Here is a 27,556-nt window from a genome sequence, read left to right on the forward strand (position 1 = left end):
GACTCGTAAGTGAATCAATATATAATTGTGGATATATTGTAAAATATATCTTCCTTCACATTACATATGTACATATGTACCCTACGCTTTGCCACAAAACGAGTAGTATCTGATTTCCCCCGCCAGACGGAGTCCTATCCAAGCATTACCAAGGCGTATACGAGACAGACCGAGTTTTTTCCAGCCAGACAGAAGGGTATCCCAGCAGAAAAGAAGCGCACCCCTTCAAGATCTGAAAATAAGAAGCCATCGTCATCCGTCCATCCGCCCAACGAAAACAAGGACTTTGACTATGAAGACCAAGGGAAGGGCTACGCGGGCTATTAGACTTTAAATAAATCTCGTTGTTGTGAACCGGAAATATTCCGGTTCACAAATAGCGGAGATCACAAAATCGGCCTGACTTTCGAAGTTGAGATTTTGATGCCGTTCGACAGTCTGGATCCTCGCGATCCTGGGACAGTTGGTCCTGCACCGATTTGGCCCTATTTGTCTGAGATATAGCCTTCCGAAGATTTGGATTTGCATATCTTTGAAATACTGGTTTCTTTTGCACGCTATATCTCTGCTATACGGCAGCCGATCCGCGCGTGGCATGCCTCTCCGTGATTGGGAGAGTCCTGCCAATCGGCTGCCATCGGAAAAAAGGACATTAATTTCTTCACGATTTTCGCAAAAAATCATGATGGTTACATCATTAAATTTTCAAAAAATCGGCCTGATTTTCGAAGTCGACATTTTGATGCCGTTCGACAGTCTGGATCCTCGCGATCCTGGGACAGTTGGTCCTGCACCGATTTGGCCCTATTTGTCTGAGATATAGCCTTCCGAAGATTTGGATTTGCATATCTTTGAAATACTGGTTTCTTCTGCACGCTATATCTCTGCAATACGGCAGCCGATCCGGGCGTGGCATGCCTCTTGTGAACCGTTATTTTTGTAATAGGAATATTTCCCCCGGATAAAGAATACAGTAAGGATGATTTTTCAATAGTTTTATTCATCAAAACTTAGCTTAGTCGAAATAAATAAAGAGGAAGACATTTGTATATATCTTAATCTATCTAGAATCTAGTAGTCTAGTCAAAGTCCTTGTTGTCGATGTCCAGGTCAAAAGGGGGCGATGGCTTGTTACGTTCCAATCGTGCAAGAGGTGCGCTTCTGTCCTGTGGGAATATGATTCTGTGTGGGTAGAATAGGACTCGGTCTGTCTCGAAGACGCCTCGGTAATGCTTGAATAGGACTCCGTCTGGCGGAGGAAATCGGATGCGAAGGTAGATGTATTTTAAAATATGTCCACAATTATATACTGATTCACTTACGAGTCTCGAAGCTGAAGCCCAGCGTTTGATTCGGCGGACACAGCAGCGGCATCATGGCTATGGACAGCAGCAGGACAGCCAGTGGCTGCCACAGTTCAGCGAGGAGCACATCCCTTGGACCAACCGATTGGACGAGGAGCCACTAGAGGGATGGTTGGCTCATGATGGAGCGGCGGTAGCTGAAGACCCAGAAAGTTCCTTTGGCTTGGGCAAAGTGCCCTAACGCCCTGACCACCCACCAATCAAACCTCAATCAGATCAATGCTCGGGTTGTATTCTTTTAACATTTTTATTTGAAACAGCATACGCGGTAGTTGTTCACATTAAGAGTAGATTTTAAATATTTTTCCTTGAAATATACACGCATATTATGTTAAACGTATTTTGATATATGTATATTTGAGTGTATATGCATTAAATAATTCAATAATTTACATTAATCAAGCCCAGCCTGCACACGCCCGGCTCTGCGCTCTGGGCTCTGTCGAGTGCTCCGTCAGCAGTAATCTGTCTGTCTGTCGTCGTACATTTGCTTTAGCTGCATATAACATTTACATTTAAATACATTCAATAAACAGTAGTAGTGACATATACACCTCCTATATATGCAAGTATATATGCAAGTATATTGTTTTATATATATGTGTGTATGTGTGTGTGTGTGTGTGTGTATGTAGATAAAAGCATTGCCAAGCCGTTGAACAAATGTACCCGAAATGAGCTCGGATTCGTTATTTGCATGTGTAATACTTGAGAGAGGTGTTTTGGGTGCGAATGTGTGGGTGCGGTTTCGGGTTTTTGTGGTTTCGGGGTTTCGGTTGTCGGCGTGATTAAAAGCACAAGTTGAAATACGAGGCATAACATACCCCTCCCTAATAGATTTAGACTAACTTACGCACTAGAAAGAGGACCTAATGATGTATACAGATTGATTTAGTCAAATACACATGTATGTATGTATGTATATGCATGCACATAGTGTGTACATGAGTATATACGGGTAGTAGTGGGAGGAAAGAATATATAAAGAAAGAACCCAGCAAGAATCGAAAGTGTCGCGTCTTTGTATGGGTCCTCAACAAATTTGTCGATTCAGATCAGAAATCGAATCACTGTAAATATCACAATTTAGTTAACACATATACAATTATAATAACTAAAATAAGTGTAAATGTACGTAAGCTGCTCGTCATTAACAATAGATGCTACCGGTAATTGCATTTACAGCAGCTGCCCTTACAGGTGGCAACCGTCGAAGCCTAAGGCCTAACGCCTAACGCCTAACGCCTAACGCCTAACGTCTCGTCTCGTCTCGTCTTGTCTCGTCTCGTCTCTTTTCGTTTCGTCCTGATGCTACACCTTGCGCGTAGGAGATCCTCTGCCTAGCCCTGCAAGGCGGTGACCTCCTCCTCCAGATCGGCATCCACTTCGTCAATTTTTGAGCCACTGCAGCCGCGACACTTGCAGCAAATGATGCACGGGGCAGCCAATAGAAGTAGCGGCGAGGCTACCAGCAACAGAATCCCAAAGCCAGCAAAGATCCCGATGACCTGGGCGCGATGCCACACAACAGAGGCCCGCGAGTGGCCCAGCTTGTTCTTGCACGGCCCCTTGTCGTAGTGGCGCAGCAGGAAGTCGTCCTAAGAGCAGAAAATATACAGCGTTAGCTACTCGCCGACTCGAGAACACATCTCGCCGCCACTCACATCCAGACTGGCCAGGCAGTACCAGCAAAAGACGTGCTTGCAGCGCTTGCACATCATCTGGGCACAGCCCTCGTCCTTCTCGATTGGCACCGCGCACATGGGGCAGCACTTGATGAGCTCGTTGTCGAACGGAATGCCAATATCGTCCTGGCCATCGGCAATCAGGCGGCGACCGAATTCCTCGCAGCCTATGTTCGGATGATACTGAAATGGCAGGATTGGGCAAAGGAAAGTAGGATGAGTGCCTGCTGGGCTTAGGCGGCGGAGAGAAGTCCGTTGCCCACACTTACAGCCTTCTTGCACAGTGCACAGAACTCGTCCTTGCAGGAGGGGCAGTGCACGGGCACTGAGAGTACGGCTGCCCCTGGAGTAGGTCCGCCCGCATCCGGCTGTGGTGTGTAGCTCTGGGAAGTCGATGGCGACTCGTCCATTTGGCAAATGGCGCTAGTTTGTCCATGCGCTGCTCCGCCCACCATGCAGATCGTCTCGCAGCCTGCCCGCGGGCACCAGGTGCGTGTCTTGTCCAACTCGATTTCTATGCGTAGGCGGTGGAGGAGAAGGATACTTGGTTTTGAGATGTACTTGAGACGGAATTACGCGTGCTTCATACCTCGATTCAGACGGTAGCGATGGTGCTTCTTCAGCAGATTCGTTGTGGTTAGATTCGCGATCTCGGGAACGGAGAGGGCGCCCTGGGCCGGGCACTTGGCGTCCGGGCAGGAGATCTCATAGGCTCCCTCGGATATCTCGAACTCCACGTAGGCGCGCATGCACTGTGGGATGGAGAAAGGAACGCCCAAAATGTTATCAATTAGCTGAACAATTTTCACGTCTTCAACATAATCCAATTTAAGCGGCCACAAAGGATATTCTCGTGTGTACACATGTATGTGTGTGTCTCCCCGCCTCCAAATATCTGCCTTGGTTGAGGGCAAAAGTTTGCCCAAGGCATTTAGCACACATTTTGTTCACATAGTTCGGGGACGACCGCAGAACTGCGGCTGTCAAAATGATTCCATTCGCCCCCTCGCACAGTGGCACTGAAAAGTTGATGCCTCAGCGGAAGCTTTTATAAATAAAGATTTAAAAAGTTTCGCCCTTTCCTTCCGCTTCCGCTTCCCGTTGCCGTTTCCCACATTAAAGTAATGGGATTGCAAACGGAAGGGAGCCCCCGGAAGCCCCGCAAACGCTTCGACACCCCCAACCATATTTCGCCCCTTTCTGCTGGGATGCAGCCGGCAGCGCAGTTGAGAAAAAGTTTCCCTGTCCGCAGGACACAAAGTGTCTCCTGCGGCCACTCTGCTTGTGGCCAACTTTCTGTTTAGCCGTAAATAATTAAAAGTGAATTTCCCTCTCTAGATCGGACTGTGGCTGTGGCTGTGACTGTTGAGCCAACTTTCTGTTTGTTGGCCAAGATGATGAACATAGATATTCCACTGAAATTAAAGTTTTCGTTTAAAGCAGCTTCCAGCCATCGGCCTCGCCTCGGGGTAATCCCTGTGGTGAAGGCTTTACCTGGCCATCAGTCACAGCAGCCGCAACACGCTTTGTGCCGGCGGTTTGGGAGATATCGTTTGGCCAGATGGCTCTGCTGCTGCCACAATTTGGTGGCCTGCAGCATGGCCCGTGCAATGCGAAGCCCTGCACATTTAGTGCTTTCAAATTTATCGATGCACCAGGAGATTTGAAAAAGTTTAATTAAAATGTCTGCAAATTAAAGGCCTTCAAGGAATTTCAATTGAAAATGAAAATGTCGCCCCTCACAAACAGGAAACATTTATTGGGACAGCAGGGCCACATTTGGCAGCAAGGTCCTTTGGTCCATTGGCAGAACAACAGCCTCCAGGGCGGGCACGGCAATCGGCAATTGCCACAACAAGATTCCAAGGGCCCCACAAACACATGACATGCGTATAAATTTGTTTTAATAATGTTCAGCCATAAAATATCCTTATACGAGTTTGTACACATGTATCTATGTATATGTTTATTTATCTCCCAGAGACAGAGTCAACGTCAGGGCCAGGGAGACAACGTTTTCGTGGGCAAAAGGGCATGAGTTTATAGTAGAGATGGGCATGGATTCCCAGAAAAACTTGATTGAAAACATACCAGACCTGAAAACTCGGGCTTCAGTGCTAAGCCACTCTGGGAGGGAGACAGAGGGAGTAGATGGTACAGCCACGGGCCATATTTTTCCATATTATGGGCATAATTTGTTGGATCATATTATTCTTTATCCGATTGTTCTGTCGTGTTGCCAGAAAAACCCCGGGCCCGCTGCCATCCCTATGGCTCCCCCCGCACCCGCACCACTCGCTGCCAGCATTTCCATAGTTATTGCTGAATAATTCTGATAAATGGCTTCTGTATAAATTTTACTTTCGGTCTTTCTCGCGCTCTCTTTTTTATATGAAAAGGGACTACTCAAAAACATTTCCTTGCCTTCCATTCATTCGATGGAATTTCAAGGCTTCGCTTGGCGCAATGTTAAGTTTCCGTCGCTTTTAAAATAATTTTTTTCACTTGATGGAAACTCAATCAAGGAGATTTCCGCTTGGGGAAAATATGAATAAAATGAAGTTTCAATAGGCTATCCGCGAGCGTAGCGACTATGGGATGCCTCCTTATTTAGGTTTTGTATGGGACCGAGAGTGCAAAAACAAAATACGCACAGTGCGGGATAGCTGCTCGGCTCGAGTGGCGCCTGATAAGGATGGTTTCTTTCTTTCTAAGAACACAATATGTCCCCAATCAATGTGCGAACACAGCGGTTTATCAAGTATATTGTAGCATACTCTTCTGCGACCAAGACGGACTGGTAATTGCAGGCAGAGAAGCAGAAGGGGCAACATGCATAAAAAGCATAATGAATGCCACACACACACACCAACACACCAACACACGGTGTAATCCTGGCACAGATATGGCCAATTACACGCACGCTCGCACCGACTGAAAGGATCCGCCTGTCCGCTTTAATCTAACTCATTAGCGACGACACTTTAATTAATATGCCACCTCGTGTCGCCCGTCTGCGCTGCCAAGATGTCAGGCAGGACATCGCGGCAGCCACTAAATGAATTGCTCTGACAACGAGCAGGAGACGGCACGGGACGCGTCATAAATGCAAATTTATGGCAAATGATTACATTAATGTCGTGGTGCTAGTCGAGGTCCAGGTCCAGGTCCAGGTCCTGGTCCAAGTCCTGGTCCTGGTCATAGTCCGGGCCGTAAACTTTTAATGCCGCATTCAGATTTAATTAGTGTGATTTACGCTGGTGGCCACGGCGACGTGTTGAATGCCAATTGGCAGAGCAGCTCGGATTAACATTAACGTCAACATCACCCATCAGATGGCATTTGGCATCTAGCAGATATCATGTTTTCCGACTGATCTATTTATAGTGTGACAGCAGCGGTGGTGAATGGTGGGTGGTGGGTAATGGGTGGTGGGTGGTAGGGCCATTAAGTCAATCCAATAACAAAGGGACACAATGACAATGCGGCACTATACGTGGGAGCAACATTGTCTGGGCCCAGGATATGAGACGACACAATCCGCTTAGCATTAGCCGTTTTCGCTGTGACTTGTTTGTGACAATCTGCAACACACACAATATTGTGTGGCAGTGGCAGTGGCAGGAACAGGAGCAGGAACTGTGGCAGTGGCAGGAGCAGGAACTGTGGCAGGAGCTGTGCCTGTGGCATATGCGGTTTGCTTTTTAAATTCCGCCTGCAGCGAACGGAATAAACATTGCAAATTTAATGATGCTGCCTTCAATTGAAATGCAAGCGCAGACAGGGACATAAACATTTATAAATATATGTATGTATTGTATGTGGATGCAACAGGAATGCAATGAATGCCACCGATTCACTATACAATCAAGAGTTATTCTTCCTTACAATGGAATGTGTTTCTTGCCCCAAACCAACTGCCAATGGAGCGCATTGATGCCAACAGTTGAACAGGGATGGCATTCCGAACCCTGGAATGGCATCCTTCATTCCTCGCCACTAGCAGTACAATTTCAGGAGTCTCCCGCTTCAATGACAGTTCGAATCCTTCCCCCCTACCCCCCTCTTCCCCCCTCTTGCTATTCCGCTCACATGTCCTGGCTGTCATAAGGGTTTCAGCACTAAACAAGCAAACAACCTTTTCGCCCTGTTTCGGTTTGTGTGGAAAAATTGAATTTAAATTGCATGTCCAAGGCTCCACTTCCGGATCCGTTGTTAATGGCCTCCCGCCCGCCCCGGCAGGAGCATTGAATTTCAATTGATTGCAAATGCTCGGTCCACGACAAACACCCAGCTCCAGAGCCCCCCAACTATTTCGTTTCAAGCGAAACGGAAGGGAAAATAGAAAAAACGTTGACGCTGGGATTTTAATTTAAAATTTTTACGTCAGGCTAAGCGGATTGCCGCTAAGTCGCTTTTCCATCCTTCCTTTCATCGTCTGTATTTTTTAGTTGAAAATTTATTTAAATTATGCTAAAACCTTAAGAGGCACAGCCCAATGGGAAAGCACGAAAAGGGGGTATCTATGATACGGACAGTCGACCCAAAACGCTAGCACCTGCTGGTCCCTGGTTCAGTGACCGACGACATCCTCTGGCAGAAGGAGCGCGGAGCCACGGAAGGTTGGGTTTCATTTCCGGTCTAGACAAATCTCAATCGACCAGAAATATTTGACAAATATTGCAATTTGCATTGGCAACTGGTATGACTGGTCTGTTTCATTTCAGCGAATGAAATGGCTGTTCTTAGTGAACTGATTTGCCAGCAGGAAATTGCATTCTCCAGCTGTGAGGAAAGCAGTTCTCAGAATATTACACGGAGCTACCCAAAATTTATTTAGAATAGGTAAATAACGAGAACAACGGACAGACAAGTAAACGAGACCCGCCACTCGCTGAGAACAGACTCGTCCACAGCTCAAAGTATGCTGGGAATTAAATTCTACGACTGGGGACTGGTCGTGCCTCCACCAGAGTGGAGCACGCTAGCCATTTACTCATCTCCGATGGCTGGAATTCAATTGCTGCAGCATATGTGGGGATGTACATCAGTCGCAGTCGCAGTCGCAGTCGCAGTCGCAGTCGCTGGCGCGTGCCTTTATGCGACATGTCGCGAAATGAGAGGAACATGTTGCAGCAGCCACGTGTGAAATGTGCAAATGCAATTTGGCAACATTGTCAGCCCTCGACGGCATCGCAAATTGAATCAAAATTCAATTTGACAGCGAAGGGTGCACTTTTGCCAAAGTTTTACACCTGATCCTGAAGGGAACTTAGTCAATTAAAAATAAAAATACAAATAAGTAAAGAAAAAAACGACGCACACATCAAAAGCCAACGAAACTTTTTCCATTTTTGGCCGGGAAGTCGCTGCTACGCGGAGAGAGACGGACACAGACGGAGAGAGAGAGAGCAAGTCAAATATTCGAGCTCTGTAAATGATATAAAAGCACACACCTAACCAGATCCAGTTACATGTTTTCGCCCCCTCCCTCCCTGCCTGCCTGCCGCAATATGCATTCGCACATCTTACTCTCCGGGAGAAACTCCGCCGAAACTTTCGTATGGCAAAGTTTTATGCTCGTCCCACAATAAAATACCCAGCGAGAGAGACAAAAAATAAGCGAAACGAAAGGAAAGAAAGGAAGCTGTAAAGCAAACACCAACTAGCGGTTTCTATGCGCCAACGAACAAACTTTTGTTGCCAACCATCCCCCACCCACTCCCCGCTACCCGGCCGTTCTTTGGGGCAAAGTTTTGCTTGTTTGCAACTTGTTTCGCTTCTGTGCTGCATGTCATCAAAAATGAGAACAGAAATATGGAATGTCTGCGGTGCATTCGCCCGCAAACTTTGTGGCAAGTAGCTGGCTCTTCCACTTGCCACTATTCCAGCATTACTTGATGCTCTTTAATACTCGTACAGCAAGATTCCCTTTGAAGGATCCATGAGTGGGGGGGGGCGCATTGGAATCCCCGCCGGCAGAGATTTCCATTTTGAGAAGCTACTGACACGGCCACAGCCCCAGCTCAAAGCTGAGCCACAATTGAAATGCCGTCAAGCCAATGTGTTCGGACTACAATCGAAGCCACACCGCACCGCACTCGCCTCAAAAGGCCCCAAGCACAAGCCAATGCAACAGAGCCACCACCAACCCGCCCCCTGTTGAACAGGACTCCCAATCAGAGCCTGCGGGAAATGCAGGAATCCTGCACTGCTCTGCATCATCAGATGCCTGGGCCAGAACACCTGCTGCTGCTCGTCCCCCCCCCCCAAAAACGGGGTGGCTGTCAGAACTACTCCGAAGCCCCATCTCCATATCGATGACCGAAACATTGCCTACAGACGGCAGCAGCTTTAAATGTACCGTTACTTTGCTCATTGCCTGGCTCATGACGCTCCCTTTCTCTATCTTTATCCTACGCTCAGCTCTACTGAGTGCGCTTTGCCGCCACGTCAGAAGAGAAGACAAGCAAACGACTCGCACCGAGCAAAAAAGACGCCGAAAAGAGATTGCGTCTCGCTCTTTTTCGTTTGCTTTCGGCTGGCAGCAGCACCAAAGCTGCTCTCGCGCTCAAAGCTTCGCTTGCCATTCGGGAACGATCTAACGCTTGCACGGACTTGTCGCGAAACAAGACTTGAATTGTCTTTATATAACTTTTTATTCTGCAATTATGACAGAACACTTGAGGATTCAGGAGAACTATTCGGCCATCGTACAAATCCCTGAAACAAACCCCAAGAGTTCCCAAGCAGCTTTGATAATTGTTCCATACGAAAGACATTGCCAAAGCAATCGAGGCGACTGTTATGTCGAGCGACTGCTGCAGCTTTTCCCATCCCTTTGCCATCGACCACATGCCGCTCATTATGTGGCCAAAACTTTGAGGCCCTCCTGCAGGCACTGGCAATTGACCAACGACTACCAGCCATTCAGCTGACCAATGCAGTTGTCGGCTTTCAGTGCCATTCATGAGTCCAACACTTCCGCTTTGTCCAGCCCAGACCCAGACACACACACACACACACAAATAGAGTGATGGAGATGGAAGAAGGACACTAGGGTTGAGGTTTAGGCCCCCAGCAGATGATGATGCCTTTGCAATTTCACTGCCAATTTGCTGCACTAATCGCTCCACAAAACAGAAGAAGGAACAAACATTTGCCAGGCAATTTGCCACGCGCCCGAAATTTCAATTTCCTTCAACAGAAAAACGGGAAAAACAAAACATTTGCATACCAAATGAGCGGAACAGAAACAAAAACACAGGCCAAAGGTTGGGGCTATATTCTTCAATGGATTTGGGCAATTTTCGACACGTTAACAGCAACAGCTGCGGGACAGATCCCTAATAAATCGTAAATCTATTGTTGTATAGTTGTAGTGCTTTTTTTTAATTCTGGGAAAAGATGAGCTGCAAGCCGCACGACGAGAAAAAGCTGAAGCTAAAGAGGAAATTGCTTTTGCTGGCACCTCTTTTCGGGGGGGCCCCCAGAGCAGGGGGGAGCAGGTTCATAACCAAAAGGCCAAGGGGTGCCCCTGCCCCTGCCCATGCCCCTCCCTCTGCAGCCGCTTCGGGTGCGGTTTTCGCGAGTCTCTTCGGCCATAAACATTTACATATTACAAGCAGTTTTTTGTTTGGTCCATGCCAGTCACGTGCTCTCTGGCTTTTTATTTGTTTTTCCGCATAGAGCGAATGTCTGCCCTGAAAGCCACTCTCTCTCTAGCCGGCAGTCATAAATTTCCACTGTCAGACCAGGGGGGGGCTTCTTGGCTCTGTTGGTAGTAAATGTACCCAAGTCCAAATGAAATCATTCCCGCAGCTGCCTCCGAGAATGATTTCAAATTAGATCCAAGGGTGCACTCACTACGCCCTTGAATGGAGTTATATTCGACACTTTACGGGCTTCCGTCAAGTCGCATAATCGAATGAGGTCGGGTTTTCTCAGCTACTTATCCCCTGAATGGGGAATTTGCATTTCTAGATTGAACCTAGATTGATGCCATACAAGTTCTATGGGAGGTTGTTCCGGAGGAGGAGATTAGTTTTGCAATTACCATTGGCATTGTGAATGCAGGAGCTGCCACCACACCCCCCTTTACATAGGGGGGTAATAGATTCAATATTCTTCAAATGCGATTTAAAGCTCCGACCAATGTTCGTATACCCCTAATTAAACCTTCTCTGTAATTTTGTTTGCTGCCTGAATCCAACTTCGCTCCCATCTCCCCCCCCCCCCCCCTCCTTCTTTCTGGCGCTTTCTCTCGTTTGAATTTTGAGTACTTGACAGCAATTTGCTGTGAAGCTTTTTAATTGCTCTCGCGAGTTGATTCGCTTGGCTTTTCTTTTTGAATCTCTCGTTTCGCACAGACCCCCTTCCCTTCCCTTCCCTCTCCCTCTTCCACTCGCATGTGTAAATGCCATTCATTCACACAGATGTGTGTGTGGGTGTGTGTGTGTGTTGTTACCACTTATGGATACAGTCAGCAGGTGCAGCAGCTTCTCATCTGCCAAGCTCCAGGTGCGCGCTTTTTCGTGTTAATTTACTTTTCAGCTTGTGGCCAGCGCCACCGCAGGAGGGGCGGGAGAGCATCTCAATTAACAACAAAGAAGTAGGAGTCCCAGAGGAGAAAGGGAAATCCTGCCACATCGCCGAGTAATGAAAGGGACAGACGAGGCACAACAACAAACAAATTGCAGAAATGAGTATGGCCCCGAGAGGCGGCCAAAGAGTTGGAATGTAAGCCAAACAAATAGTAGAGCAGACCCCAGGGAGAGAGGCCTTTTCAGCATTTCTCACAAAAGAACAGGCACAAATGTACTCGTGCAAAAATGGAATGTGGAAAGCCTTTCAATACGTTGCCCTCTCTGCGGCGTCTGGGCTGGCTTTAACCCCTGGACGGATGGCCCAAACTCCGACCAAAGGGGGCCCTAAAGGTGCTGAAGAGGACAGGAAATTAAGGCCAGACGACGACGATGGTTCTCTTTTGTCTGACCTGACCCACTAAGTGGATGCGATACCCATACCCAGCCCCTTACCCTTGCCTCTGTCTGAGGGTCTCTCTTGTTCTAAGCTCGTTCTAAATGTATTACTCTCTCTCTCTCTCTCAAGCTTTCTCTGTTTCTCCGACTCTCCAACTCAGACTGATGGGCGCCACCTCCTGGGGGGGCGACGAATCCGTTCGTTCCTCGAGCACATCAAATGGCAGAGCTTAAACCTCATCGCTGGCGCATAAATTTCCACCAGTTTAGGGTCCCCTGTTCATCCTCCGGCCCTCGATGGAAATGGGACTGGGATGCAGCGTTGCCTGTCCATTGGAGCATGTTTAATAAGCGTCGCCATTTTTCATGCTCACGAGGAGCAGCCTGGGGGCAGGGGGGAAGTGGGGGGGACGACGAGCAGAGCAGCAACTATGAGAACTATGAGTGGCACGTGGAGACTGTAGTGTGTAGTGTGTGTGTGTGTGTGTGTGTGTGTGTGCTTCCGGTGAAGCCAGTTGCAAAATGTTTGAACAGGATGTCAAGAGAAGTGCTGGGCTTGAACAAAAGCTGAATGCAACTCCCACTCGACAGAGAAAGTCAAGGGATTGCAGGGAAATCTGTGCAAGTCATGCACACGACATGCATGTGCATATGTTGTTTTTCGGCACTTGCCGAGCATTCCCTTGAGCCCCCCAGTGTCGCTGCACTCCGCAGGAAGCAGTAACTCTCACCGGAGAGAGTTTTTTCTCACTCGTGAAGAGCTGTCTCTGCTTTTAGGGATACCCCAATAGATAGAACATCTAGCAGCCACTTGCGTTGGGTGTGCGCGTGTGTGGCATGCCCCAAGCCTTCGACTAAATGTAATTATGATGATGCTGCACAAGAGTAACATTCCGTGCTCCGTTCTCCGTGCCATTCCACGCAAGAATATCATATATTCCCGACATTCTGCTGTTCTGGCCATTCTGCTGATCTCGTATCGCCCGTTCCCCCTGCTTTTCCACGGGAAATTTGTCAACTCAGTGAATCAAAATTGTTTTATGGAGCGAGACAGGCATCAAGCTGGAGGCTGCCTCCAGCGACGGGCCGAGGGAGGGGGAGATTGAGAAACAAACAAATGGAATTTTGTTTTGCCTTTTCAATTAGACGAATGCCGCGAATGTATGGCCAATGTTTGCCAATAATTTGCGGCATGCCTCAACAGCGCCAACGAACTGAAGGAGCCCTGACCCGGCACCAGTTGACACTCCCATACATCTGTAGCCATCGGACACGCCCCAAGGACGTGAGGCAGGGCCCGGGCCAATAGCTCACGTACGGCCAGCGATCCGACCACGTTTCAGCCAAGTATATGTATGTCTCTCCATCCGTCAATTTCAGGCCAGAACAGAGGAGGGTATGGCATGGTCGCAACACCTGCTCTCTGCGTCTCGCAGGATGTGTGAGTGTAGAGGGACTGCCCGCGTCTCCTGTGCCCTGAGAGCATCTCTCTGCTGCTTAAGCGTGTGAATTTTTGTTAATTTATTTATGCTAAGGAACAGCAACCAGAGCTGCTCCTGCCATGGCCCAATCATTTACTTAATTATTTAAAATTCTGCCTGCACTTTGTGCTGCGTAGAGGCTCCAGTGTTGCAGCTCCATGGGGCGCCTGTCTCAAATTACTTAATCATTTTGCAAGGGCAAAAAAGGAGCTGCAAGGACAGCCTTCCAGCCTTAAAGCCTTGAAGCGCACCTGTTCCTGCCTGCCCTCGTCTTCCTTCCTTTCATCTTTTATATTAAATTCTTGCTCTATGAGCAAATTGCTATGCAAATTGTAGAAATAAATGATGCTGGTGCAGATGGAAACGATGATGATCATTGGCCTAGTCTTTGACAAGTTTTTTCTTCACCTTTTGACCTGCAGTGAAAGATATTTACTTGGAAATGGCAGGACGGGAAGCCATTAATGAAATACTTCACGTATTCTGAGAAATCTTTGAGATGCAATTTAATATTGAATTAAGTCACGAATAAACATGAGAACCCCTCACCCCTCGACGCAGTCGTAAGAGCCCTTCAATGTTCCGATTGGGGGAAACTATTTCATGATCCACAGACCGTAATTGAAAGTGCGCGTACGTACATCGAGAGATCAGCCTCGTGCACGGGGGCGACATCATTCGATTGGAAGTTAAGTTGGGATCTGACGCAGGTAAACCTTCTAAAATATACGTACACCTTCGTGACTCTGCGAGCAGGGGCAGACAAGTATCTAAACGCCTCTGGACATGCAACTAGAACGTAACGTCTTTGCGATCTATGATCGTGTATGTGTCGACTCGTAAGATTGTCCTCAGTGGCTGCATCTTTCGCTGGCTTGGCGTTCTCCCTTACGTGTCTGTCCGTTATTCGTGTCATTTGCCTGTTCTATGGCAGCGCTCGTGTGCAGAGAGAGAGAGAGAGAGAGAGACGAGCTCAACTCGATTACGGAGAATCGTAAGAGAGAGATGAAGGGATGATGGGTTGCTGAGTTTGAAGGCTTCGAATTTCATACGAATTTGACATACGATGTATATGTCAGGCAATCCAAAGGAAAAAAGAAAATCTGAACCGAGGGGCGCTGCCGCAAGACGGGCGGCTTGTTTAACCGTCCTACGGGCCAAGTATTGAGTATTTTATGAGGGCAAAGAGTGTAAACTAATGATACAATGTGGTCCAGGCAGTGGTATATGCGCTTAAGCTCTTTCTGTGGGTCTCAGGCGATATGTTCACCAGTTTCAGATGGGCCAACGCATCCTTTACGAGTTTACTTCATCAATTCTGTTTGTAGACCAAAGCCATAATTAAAGTGCTCGTAAAAGCCGTAAAGGTGATTACCAAATGGAATGTCGGACCAGACAGCAGCCGCAATTTAAGCCACCAAAGACCAAGTTTATGTGTATATTCAGAAAGTTGGCAAATAACAGAAACTCGCACACATTTCTCCAGCTCCCAGCTACCAGCTCCCCCCTTCATTGGGTTGCGAAAGAATATTACGTTTGCCTTGGCGTCATTTTTCAATTTCTTTCCAGTGCTCCAGTGACTTGCCACAGCCCCTGCCCCAGCAATAAGAAAGCCAACATATGCACCTGTGGCGGTGTATCTGTGTGGCGGTGTATCTGTGTGGCGGTGTATCTGTGTGGCGGTGTATCTGTGTGGCGGTGTATCTGTGTGGCGGTGTATCTGTGTGCTTGGAAAGGAAAATCCCCTTGCTGGGGCTTAGCGGACTTTTCCCCCCATTTCCCCATTTTTACGATTATGTGCTCGCTGAATCTTATCGAATTTCGAATCCAAGGATCTCTGAATATTTATGGAATTTTCTTGACGGGGAGTGCCCACCCCCCCCCCCACACACACCACCCAACGCCCCGACTACTCACCTCGATACAGAACTGACAGTCGCACTGCAGCAGGGACATGGCCTCGTCGGCATCCTCCACATCGATCAGACACAGCTTGCAGGTGAATGGCTGGAAAGTGCTGGTGGGCGTGGCCGAGGGTGTGACATCCACGGAGGCGAGCATCTCGCGGCGCTGCAGGGCGATGCCGTCCCGCACGCAACAGGCCTGGGCCGCATGATTGGCATTGGCCATCGACAGCAGGGAGCTGACGGTCAAAGGATAGGCATGATTGATGCCAAACGGATCGAGCTCCCCGCCAGTCGCTGGCGACTGCTCCTGCTCCTGCTGCTGCTGTTCCTCCTCCTCATCCTGCTGCTCTTCCTTGGCGTGGAACAGATTGTTGTTGGAGCTGGAATGGAGCGTGGCCGTGGTCACATTGGACGGGGGACTGGGGCTGCTGGAGGGTGCCGACACCGCTCCGCCGCTGAGTCGGATCTGGGCATTCACGTTGATGTGCGGCTGCTCCTCCTCCGTGCCGGCTGGCGAGTCCGGGCGAACTACGAATCCGTTGGCCAGGGAGTAGCGCGACCCGGAGGCCGCCAAGGACAGCAGGCTGGAGCAGCGGGAGCATGTGGCCCCGCCCCCGCCCCCGCCCCCGCCCCCGCCATGGCCGTTGATGCTGTTCACGCTGTTCCGCAGCCGATTGAGGGGTCGTATCTGCTCGACGCCGGCGCTGTTGAAGATCCCGCTGCCGTGGCTGGCCATCGAGTGGCCCTGGCTCCGGCTCTGGGACAGGCTCAGGCTTAGGCCCAGACTGTGACTCTGACTGCGGCTGTGGCTCTGGCCCTGCCGTGTGAGGGCCAGGACCGTCTCGCATTTGCGTAGTCCCGTGTACTGGACAATGGACTGGGACTTCTCTTGGTGGAGGCTGCTGGCGCTGCCCTCGCGCCGCATGATGTGCCACAGCTTGTGCTGGACCACGTTCAGGGAGCTGCTCGATCCGCTGATGCTGGGGCTGCCCCTGGGCCCATGCCCGTTGGCTAACTGCTGGGGGCCGGCCGGATCCTGGAGGACCATGTCCTGCTCCGAGGGTGTGCGTGTGATCCGTATCTCCGGCGAGGCTGGACGCTGCAGGCCAGTCTCCCGATCCTTTTCCCGCTCTCGACCGTTGCTGCTGGCCTTGAGGCCCACGAGGGACTTGAGAAAGTTCTCGAAGCGACGCCGTCGTGGCAGCTGTCCGCCCCCGGACAGCCCCAGCGAGCTCTCCAAGTCTGGAGCCAGCCCTCCTTCAGATCCTCCGCCGCCGCCGCCGCCGCCACCGCCGCCACCGCCTCCTCCGCCACTGGGGCTGCTTGCTCCGCCAGCATCGCCATTCGCCGAGGAAATGATGATCTTGTTGCGCGTCTGCGTCTCCAGCAGCGCCACCGTCTCGGCCTCGTGGGCGTGCTCGTGGTGGGACGTGGCATGCAGGGAGACAGAAGCGGACGGGGCCTTTTGGCTGGCGGAGCGTTGGTGCTGCTTTGTGTTGGCCAGATTGTGAATTGGCGACGAATCCTGGGAAAACAAAAATACACACAATCGATTATTCTCTTTCCACAGGGTGGCTTAGTATGAGATTTTCATATTTCTCACTTGTTCACCTGATTTCTCATGGCTCACTTAGATTGCTCAGTTTTGACTATTTCACAATACTTTCGAAGTATCGAATATACTTTGAATTAGCGACATACTGAATTTTCAAAAGAATAAACAGTTTTGCCGGTAATACAAAAAGTGTGAAGTGAAAGCAAATATGACTCACCCGCGAGTCCTGTTCGAGCTCCTCCTCGAGGGCACTGTAGACGGGCGCGTACCAGGAGTAGGATAGCTGCTTGCGGGCCGTGTGGGCCGTGTGGGCCGGGGGCGGTACGGCGCCTCCTCCTCCTCCTCCGCCACCAGCGCCTGCCGCGGCGCCCCCCACACCAGAGGTAGCCGTGGGTGAGGTGAGGCCCAGGCCGTGATGCTGCTGATGCTTGTGCGGCACAAGCTTCCCACCAGCTCCTCCTGCAGCGGCTGTTGCTCCTCCTCCTGCCCCGTTGGGAGCGTAGCTTGCGCCGGCTGTGGTCACCAGATTGCCGGCGTTCGTGTGGCTGTAGCTAAGCGGCAGACTGCGCCGCTGCTGATGTCCGCGCGTGGGCGGCAAGTGCTTTGTCGTCTTGCGCGTCGTCCGCTCGCCGCCAGCGCCGTAGAGGCTGCTGTGGTGCTGTCGTCTCTGGTGGTGGCCCTGGCCCAGACCCAGCTCCTTCTTGGTGAAGATGAGCGAGGCGCTGTTCTTGCTGAGGCGAATGGACCGCTGCTTGTCCACCACGGTGGCCTCGATGTGGGTCAGCAGGGGCACCGTCTCGGACAGGGGCAGCAGTTGGTGATGCGACGCGGCCGACGACTCTGCCGGAAAGTTGATCACGAAGCTCTCGGCGGCCTCATCAAATACGCTCGCCCTCGCGGCACTCACACAGTCCTCGCTGGACGAGGGACTGCTAAGGGAGCTCCGTTTGTTGGCTGCTCGGGAATGGGAATGGGAATGGGAATGGGCCAGGGGATGGGTTTGGGCTTGGGGGGATGCTCTGAGATCTGGCGACTGGTGGTGATATGTGACGGCCGAGCCGCTGTAGCTAATCTTGTTCTCTACCAACAGCTCCAGGGGCGGCAGGAGCTTCGAGTTGGGCGTCGCGTGCCTCGGCTGTGGCAGACTCCTGTCGGGGTCAAGTGGTTCTGTCGGGGTCTGGTGTAGTCTCTGCTTCTGCTGCTGCTGCTGCTGCGGCGTGGCATGGGCATGCACTTCAGTCGTCTGCAGTCCCGTCGATGCAGACATTGGCGGCATTGGTGGCCTCATCCTGGCTCAGGGAGGAGCTGCACGTGGCTGTGTGGCTGGCGAGCGAACTGGTGGTCCTGCACAGGTCCTTAGCCGTGCCCGGCAACGGCAGCAACATCTTGATCAAGGCCTGCAAGCGAGACATCAAAAGAGAGCCATAAGAACCACAGATTCGACAAATGGGAATAAAGGAGGCCAAAAGTTATACTCGGAAGCCATTCAGAGCCACAAATGTTCGGCACAAATTGCCCCTAAGCGAACGGACACACTCGTTTCGGAGACCATTCCCACGGATTACCCGAAGGGTTGTGCATTCAATTCGTGCCTCTTCGTTTACAGGTTGTGCGAACGAGTCACAGACCAGGCCCAGAGCCCACCCATCCAGCATTCAAGAGTCGACTGCCTGTTGGCAGCTAATGGCTAATGGTTTCCATGGCAGAATAATCTGATTATGCATAATTATGCAAGGCAGGACAGACGGAGGCGCAACAGGGCCAAATGCGAGTCCTTATGGAGTGGAGAGTGCCTTTAATGGGAACAAATTGGAGCTTGTATTTCTAGAAATACTAAAAAGCAAATTGCCACCGCATTGGCCACTGCGTCTCATGGGATTTATGCCTTTGCCTTTTCCACCATCCATCATCCATCATCCATCATTGAATTTTGAATTTGTGTCAACTGTCAGTCTGTCAGGTGAAAAGGTGAAGGGTCAGGCCGCATTAAGTGGCTTTCAGTGTTAACCAATCAATCATGGCCCAGGCCGTCCGCCAGGGGTTTGGCTTTCGCCCACAATCAATTTAAATGTTGTTCGAAGTGCAACAAAGGCAAGTTTAATGGAAATTAGCCGGGAAAATTCGCGGGTTCCAGCCAGAAACTAGGCAACGCAACGGAAATACATATTCACCGCATCCAGCCGTGGCCAGGTGGCCAGGTGGCCAGGATGCGACCCAAGGACTCCCCGGACATTGGAAATGCATGCAAATTGATAAATGGCATGGCGGAAAAATGATAGATTTTAGATAAATTCTACAGGAAGCACATGGAACACTAAATTCTGGCCATGCGAGGAAATTCCAGCAAATATTTAAATTATTTGTAATAAATATTCACCAATCATTGATTGAGCCTACAAAATTATTGTTTTGGCTTGAATTTGCTTCAAAGTTCTGAATATTCCCCCCTAAAGAGACCTGACTTTCTCCCTCTCTCTCTCTCTCTCTCTCTCTCTGGCTGCAATCCATAGATATCCCCCAATTCATTGTTCAGGACTGAAGGTAATGGCATTTTCCCATTAAGTTCAACTTAATTACGAAGGCAGGGAATTGCTCACGCTTAAGCTGCCCCACAGAGAGAGGGAGAGAGCGAGAGAGAGAAGGAATGTGGCTGTATTAATTTTTGGCATGCCACTGCCTGGAGGATGCCCCAACCTGTGCTCCTTTGCCACCGAAGTATGCAACGGAAAAAATGCGCATTACGCATAATTGCCGAGCGCGAAGGAGGAGGAGGAGGAAGAGAGAGAGTGGCATGGGGGAGCACGGAGAAAAGGAGCCACAAACCGCAGCAGTGGAAAATGTGAAAGATAAATTGCTTGCACCCACACACAATCGGCTACAGCTTCAAGGCCAAGTGGGGCAGGGGGCAGGGGGCAGGAGGCAGGGGGGCAAGAGGGCGGACATCTACAAGACACATTTGCCGCCTGGCTGACACTGACTGGGGTTTTTCTACTGTGGCATGCCCCCGCTTCCGCCCTGAAACCGACTTTCTTTTCGTTTGCTTTTGAGGGGGGAGGGGGTGGTCTTGCTGCAGAATTAATCGCTTTCCTCGCTCATAGTGAAATGCCGAAATTTGTCTCGTGTTCTTTTTCGTGCATTCCCATTAAACGCCATTTAAGCCACGTTAAGAGGAAGCCCAAAAGGCGGGCAATTGCAAAACGAAGATTGATGGAGGAGCTCTCCCGCTCTTGGAGGCTCTTGGCCACCACGAAGAAACTATCAAATCGAAAGCAATCGAAGTGGAAAGTGGAGAAAAAGGGAGCCCAGAAGCACACACACCACACACACAATGAAAAGGAAATAAAATCAATAATGTATTACTTACCATAATTTAATCTGCCAGGAAATGCACTCAAATGCCAAAGTTCTGCAATGAAGCTGGAAATAAAACAAAAGGAGATGGAATTAGGAATTATTTTGGGGAATAAGCAATGGAATTCGATATTTACTAGGCACGAGACCAGTAAGCCGATTAGGAGAGAAGCTATTGGGCTTCTTCAGCAGCGAATTGGTTAATATAGCACCTAAAATAAGTGTGTTTTGTGTGCTTGTAATATATGTACATATATGTATGTCGCTTGCTGTACAGTTTGGTATGCAAAACCCAATCAAAAGATGATCCGATCTGTAGAGAAGGACAGCAGCAAGGATGATATGATGCCTCGAAAAAGGAGAGCGATCCCATCCCTAAGAAACGACTGTCAACAGAAGGGACTGTCATGACGTAAGAAGAACACATATTTATCGCACATTTAAGGAACATTATGGAACAAAATATGAACTATTAAAACCTTAACCAGCCCCATTCGAAGGCGATAGAGCACGACGACCGATTCGAAGACGATGACGGGTCGCTTCCAGACGGCATCGGATTGAAGAACTGGAATCCAAGACAGACTAAAGACGAGGACGGGCGGGCCGAGTGCCAGCGAGGCTTCGACACGAGCGCGACAGATCGAGAGAGCGAGAGCGTGGGCGAAGGAAAGCACGAAAGGCGCGAGATGAAGAGAGAAAACGAGAGAGCGGCTGCTGCTATGGCAATGCGGTACAGTGGGCATTGCAACTAACAAACAGTAAAAGGTACATCCTATCAGTTCCTGCGGCAGCACTGGCTATAGTCTATGGACCCGGTTAGGTGTGATTAAATGTAAGATTTAGTTAAGGCTAAAAAACCCTAATCGGGGTTCTCCAAGTATAAATTTTAATTGCCTTTCTGTGCGTGTATTAGCGGTGGTATATTTTCCTCGGCGGCTAATTAGGCAGTCCTGTGCCCAGGCCCATCAGAGGACACGAGGAGGGTGCGAGCCCGGGGGGGGTGCCTGCCCTGAGAAGTGGGCTATGCTTTATTTATGGGACACTCAGGCCCTCAGCGAGAGGGGCACAGCGGGCATCCCATCATTTATCAAGTTTCAACGATTATAGATGATAGCTTTTTCCTGATGACAGCGTACAAATCCGCAGCGTAATCACAGCCAACGAAAAACGTAAAAACGTAATGGGGAAATGGAAAATTGTAAATCGAAAATAACACGCAATTGCTGACGTCTTTGGCCTGCAACAAAACAGCAAAAACAACTTAAGTGTGAGATTCATTCAGTGGCCATCGGTCGTCTGTCTGGTGCACGGAGCGTATGCGTGATATGTGTCGTCCTGGGGGGCAAAGGGGGACGCCGACGGGACTCCAGAGACATCTGGCCAAGCGGCTTAAGGCCTTGCCGGGCGGAGCTCAGAGCTGCCTCGTGGTGCAGCGATAGAAGCAGCAAATTAATCAACATTCGCCATAAAGTCGCCCGGCTTTGCAGTGGGATACACAGGATATCCTTTAAGCCTTGGCCTCATAATTTGTGTTGTTATTTTGTCTCTGGAATCGAGTCACTAAGAGCACACAGGATACGCTTTGAAAGACTCACAGCACTGAAGGGACCTCCACCCTTGACCGCACAATCACAATCACAAACAAAATAATACTCAAAAATTGTCTCCTGCCAAAAACGATGGCAGCTCCGATCGGCTTTGGGGCCACAGTTCGATTGAAATCTCAATCGCGGCCAACACGCAGCCAAAGTGCCTGGGATCGCCATTTGCATCGCAAAGTAATACTCTGTGCCACTAATAGATAATCAGAGACAGATGTTGCTTACACAACGGAAATGGGGAGCGGGGGGGATACCTCTCGAATACTTTGAATAATCATAGGAGGGGCACTCTGCGGGCCATCCCAGGGGCGGCTGGAAAGGTGAGAAGTCACCGGGATATCGCAGCCTCGAAACTGAGGTCCTGCCTGCCTGTCTGGGACATGGAGCCGCTATTCAAGAGGTGCACGTATCCGTAATGGGAGCCACACCCCATGGCGGCAAGAGGCACTTGAAAGTCTAGACGACGGCAGGGCTCGAACGAAGGCCTAGGCGCAACTCTTTAAGAGCGAAATTAAAGGCCTCTTCAACATCTCAATCTCACAGGACACCACTGCAGTGGCAGTGGCAGTGGCAGTGGCAGCTGTCGCTCGCTTGTGTGTGGCAAAGCCGCAAACAACACAAAAGCCACATCGAGCACTCGCTTCGACTTTTGCACCAGCAGCTGTCGCCCAGCAGCTTCCTTTCTCGTTTCCATTAAAGTGCCAATGGCAGAGGCTCTTGGCCAAGTGGCCAGCGGCATGATTTGCTGAGAACTTGCTGGGCATTATGTGTGCTTCCCCCTACAAGTGAATGGGCAGCTAAGCCACACTGGAAGAGAGAGGGAAGAGGGAGAGGTGGAGAACAGCATAGCAGCAATCATTAAAAGATGGCTTAAAGATACAAATGTGCAACAAAATGCAGTCACTGTAGCCGTCTCTGTCGCACATGATTTCCGTGCCTAAAGCTTCAAAGATTTCAAAAAGAGAGAGAGAGAGAGAGAGAGAACGATGTCCAGTTCGATAAACTAGTGCTGGTAAACGTCGCTTAGCAGTGGAACATATGTGTTTTTCTTTCTGGCACTTGAAGCAGGGTTTTCTGGATACGAGCTGCTCCAAAAGTGGAGGAGACCTTCGCGGAGTCTGTGTTTCTGCATAGACACCTGCCGCAGCGCTGCTGGACCAGCTGGACGCATACATATGTCTCTCTCGCTCTCATAGGGCTGTCTTTGTTTTTGCAGCCAGTTCAGCTTCAAAGTGAAATGTCATACAGCCATAACATTTCCGGTTCGAAAAAGTCATAAAACGGCAAAGGAAAAGCGTGGCACAGAGACCCGGGGGCACAGCGGGACTCCCGGAGGAACTGGAGGAATATTGAATGCAAAAGGACGTGGGAGGCGGCGAGGCGGCCAGGCAGATAAAACAACAGAGCCAAATGATGGACAGAAGCGGAAGAGCAAACTATTCCAACGGCAGCACACACTTTTGCCGAGAGAGAGAGGGAGAGAGAGGCGCCACATCCTTTGATGGCAGCTGCACCTTTTTCCGTGGCACAGACATAAACTACGATAATGTGCAACAGAGAGGAGGGAGCCGTCCCTCTGGCTATCCCAGAGCAGAAGAGTTTCCCCATTGAAAATGTATGCCCCAGATCATTCCATTTGCCCGAAAAACTTTCGCTTGAATATCCCATTTGTTGCAACAGCAAAAAGTGCATAAAAAATAGCAAATAAAGGGGAAAAGAATCGCTTAAATTGTCACCGCTTTTGCCTGATTTATAGCCCTGGGCCAAATTAATTGAGAATAAAAGCTGAAATGGAGAGGGGGGAGAGGGGGTTGGCCAAAAAAGCACCGAAAGCCAAAGGCAAACAACAGTAAAAAAAGTAAAACATTAAAAGCACAGAGCAAAAATTAATTGCACTTCTGAACTTTCGATGCGATGCTGTTTGTGTTTTTCTCTCTTTCTCTCTTTCTGTCTTTCTCTCTTTCGCTCTCTGGCTCTCATTTGGTTACAGAAAATTCAATTAAACAATTCTGAAATCGTATAAACAAAATCTACCCCGTTTTGGGCAGAACGCTGGGCTAAGCCGCAGTGGGAGAGGGGCAGAGAGAGAGAGAGAGAGAGAGAGAGAGAGAGAGAGGGAGAGGGCAGTGCAGTGGGCGCCATAGTTTTTAATTGAAAAATTCGCAATTAAAACTCTTGTATGCATATGGAAAACGAGCGGGAAAACGAGCGGGAAAACGAGTGGAAAACCGAACCGAGAACCGTTAACCGTGAGCGATCAATGGGGCGTGCGAGCAGCGTTGCAGCGCTTCAATGTGTTTAAATTATATGCAAGTCGGCAGCAAATTAATTAAAGCACTTCGCCACAGATTCAATTATACTACACGGCATTCAATTAAGCGCATAAATGTGGTCCCTGCTCCTCTGGAAATAAAGTGAATAAATTTCTCTGGGGTGCCCAGGATAATCCCACCAATAAACAGTAGCATGTGGCAAGTGGCAAGTGGCAAGTGGATGGAGCACATAATTTGGAACATGTCAATGTTAAATATTGACAGTAGCATAGCGGAAAAGTCACCAAATACACATGTATTGTGGTGCGGGTGTGGCACACATCCATGTGTCTGTGTGTCAACACAGAGGCACACAGATAAGGTGTGCCACCACATCACACACGTATCCTGCTCATCCAATCATTAGCCCCAACAAATAGAGAGAGAAAAGAAAAGAAAAGAAAAGAAAAGAGTGTGGTGCTCTCAGCACGTTTCGAAAGAATAACTAAATGACTGCTAAGCCAGACTGGGAAAGAGAGACAGGTAGAGCGTTCTGTCTTTCACGTTCTTTATTACTTCTTATTTATTTATTTCTTATCCTCATTTATTTATACTCATTTACTTATTTTTATATATTTATTTCTTTTTAAAAATTTACTAAATTTTTTATTTATTTTTATTTAGTTAGTTTTGTATATTTTTTTTTTATTTACTTTTATTTAATTAGTTCTGTATATATTTTTATTTATTAATTTTTTTAAATTATTTTTATTTTATTAGTTTTGTATACATTTTAATTAATTTATTTTTTTATATATTTTTATTTAATTAGTTGTGTATATATTTGTATTTAATTATTTTTTATTTAATTAGTTCTGTATATATTTTTATTTATTTACTTTGATTTAATAAGTTATATATATATTTTTATTTATTCATTTTTTTGTTTAATATTTTTATTTAATTAGTTTTGTTTAAATTTAAACAAATTTTTTTATTTATTTTTATTTAATTAGTTCTGTATATTTTTTTATTAACTTTTTAATTATTTTTGTATATATTTTTATTTATTTAATTTTATTTAATTATTTTTTATTTATTTTTATTTAATTATTTTTTATTTATTTTTATTTAATTAGTTTTGTATATATTTTTATTTAACAAGTTTTTATATATATTATAATTAATTTATTTTTGTATTTATTTTTTATTTAATTATGTTGTTTGTTGTTTATTTTTATTAAAATATTTTTGTATTTATTTGTATTCTCTCTTCATTCTTTAAAGTAGTACTGGAGTGCCTTACAGTACTGAAACGCACTGTTCTTCTATTGCCACTCTGTACGTCCGTGTATCCGCGGATCTGTTAGGGTCACTGTTTGTTTTTTTTTTTCGGCTTTTTTTGGAGTTCAGCAAACAGATTATGGGTAAAAAATGGGAAAATATTCGATTATTAAATGGGGCTGGACTTTCCCCTCAACTTTCTACATACATATGTACATCCATTCGCACACACACACACACACACATACACACCATTATTAGCTCAAATATGAATGTATCTGTAACTGAATTTTCTATTGTTTGCATCTGAATTAGGTAGACAATGGATGCATTGTTCGGCGGAAAGGCCACACGCGAGAGCCCGCAGCAAATCAATTTCAAACATTCCATTCGAATTATTTGACATGGAAATATGTATTTCTGATTAGTTTTCACAATTTTCCATGCAACCAGACACACAAATTGTTGCTGAAAATCTAACTGAATTAGAGTGCAGGATTTCCAATTCGTAATCAAAGTTCAAGGACACTCGGATTGAGGATGTCACTCGAACTCTGACCAGCACCCGGGAGTGCAGTTGACAACTCATCCCAGCAGAGGCATATCTGATTTCTGATTGATGTTGCCCCGCCCCCACCCTTGCCCCACCCCCCCTCGGAATTGTGCAACCCGCAGCAAGCACAAATTGATACTGACGACGGGTCCGGGGCTTTCGGGGGGGGGGATAAGTGCCTGTGTGAGCTGTCTCCATTCAGATGAAAATAAATGGCTGTGTTTTCAGTAATTTTCAGTTCAGAAGTCAAATATTTTCAATATATAAACTGCTTCCTGCATATTGTTGCATGCAAATGGAAAATAACGAAAGAAAAAAGGGAAAATAATGCCTGAATAAATAACAGAAAAGTCAAACGAAGCATCAATTTCCACATGTGCCCCCCCCCCCCCCCCCCCCCCCCCCCAACACCCCACGACAGAGTAAATAATTTTTTCAACCTTTATTTGCCAACGGAATCGGAACGGGATTGATGTTTCCATTAGGCATTTTCGAGCACTCAATCGGTGTTGAACAATGGCAGTACTGCTTTCAGTGTTAAGTAAATATGAATATCAGGAAATATGCAAAAAAAATTGCATCAATGATTTTGCGTACAACAATTTGTTATGCTCTCCCGAGGATTCTCTTCCCTTAAAGGGAATTCATAAATTTTTGAACCCCTCCAAGACCCTCTTTATTCAGCTTTTGCTGTCTTCCAAAATTGAACAAAAATTTTGATATGTTTATAATTCGCATAAATTATTCACCGAATTGCGTTTATTTTGGGTCTGTGACTTTTAGAGGGGGCCCCCTCCCCCTGCATCATCGTCCTCATCAATGGGGAAATGTTGAAAAATTGTATTTCTGGCTGCGGGCCAAAGCGGAAAGACTTTGTTTGGCTTTTGATTATGCCAGAAACGAATATTCAGCGTACATTCGGGTAAATATTCTGTACACAGCCCCCAAAAACAGGGAAAACTGTGAAGAAAGAGGCTTCAAGCCGCCTCTAGCCTTAACCCGATTAATATTTGAGATTTGCTAATGATTTTAGACACAGTCAATGGCCAGGGCCACACTGGAACATATTCGTATATTAGATATTGGATATTGCACTTTGAAAAGAGGAGCCCAACGCCAGCGACAGAGCCAGCGACAGAGCCAGCGACAGAGCCAGCGGCAGAGCCAGCGGCAGAGCCAGCGACAGAGCCAGCGACAGAGCCAGCGACAGAGCCAGCGACAGAGCCAACGACAGGGCCAGCGACAGAGCCAGCGGCAGAGGCAGCGACAGAGCCAGCGACAGTGCCAGCGACAGAGCCAGCGACAGAGCCAGCGACAGTGCCAGCGACAGAGCCAGCGACAGAGCCAGCGACAGAGCCGGCGACAGTGCCAGCGACAGAGCCAGCGACAGAGCCAGCGACAGAGCCAGCGACAGAGCCAGCGACAGAGCCAGCGACAGAGCCAGCGACAGAGCCAGCGACAGAGCCAGCGACGAGCTTCGATTTGGAATCAATTATTGCACACTTGACGCCCCCCAATGGGGGCGTTCAATCGCAATTC

General features: G+C 48.2%; 1 protein-coding gene across 3 annotated transcripts in view; it reads right to left on the reverse strand.

Annotated features, from left to right (window-relative positions):
- Window positions 1-1,600: 1,600 nt before the first annotated feature.
- LOC108159716 (la-related protein Larp4B) overlaps window positions 1,601-27,556 on the reverse strand; it is a 50,187-nt gene continuing 24,231 nt past the window's right edge. For 2 of the 3 annotated variants that reach the window (XM_033390701.1, XM_017293236.2), the window contains 7 exons: window positions 20,338-20,390; window positions 17,191-18,370; window positions 15,429-16,943; window positions 3,639-3,801; window positions 3,319-3,563; window positions 3,029-3,232; window positions 1,601-2,962 (listed from right to left, as the gene is read on the reverse strand). In XM_033390701.1, coding sequence (XP_033246592.1) covers window positions 2,705-2,962; window positions 3,029-3,232; window positions 3,319-3,563; window positions 3,639-3,801; window positions 15,429-16,943; window positions 17,191-18,261 — 3,456 coding nt within the window. In that variant the 5' untranslated portion in view covers window positions 18,262-18,370; window positions 20,338-20,390 and the 3' untranslated portion in view covers window positions 1,601-2,704. The remainder of the gene's footprint in view (window positions 2,963-3,028; window positions 3,233-3,318; window positions 3,564-3,638; window positions 3,802-15,428; window positions 16,944-17,190; window positions 18,371-20,337; window positions 20,391-27,556) is intronic. The other variant, XR_004472378.1, reaches the window with a different exon arrangement.

This window comes from Drosophila miranda, chromosome 3 (genome assembly GCF_003369915.1).
Source record: "Drosophila miranda strain MSH22 chromosome 3, D.miranda_PacBio2.1, whole genome shotgun sequence".
NCBI lineage: Eukaryota > Metazoa > Arthropoda > Insecta > Diptera > Drosophilidae > Drosophila > Drosophila miranda.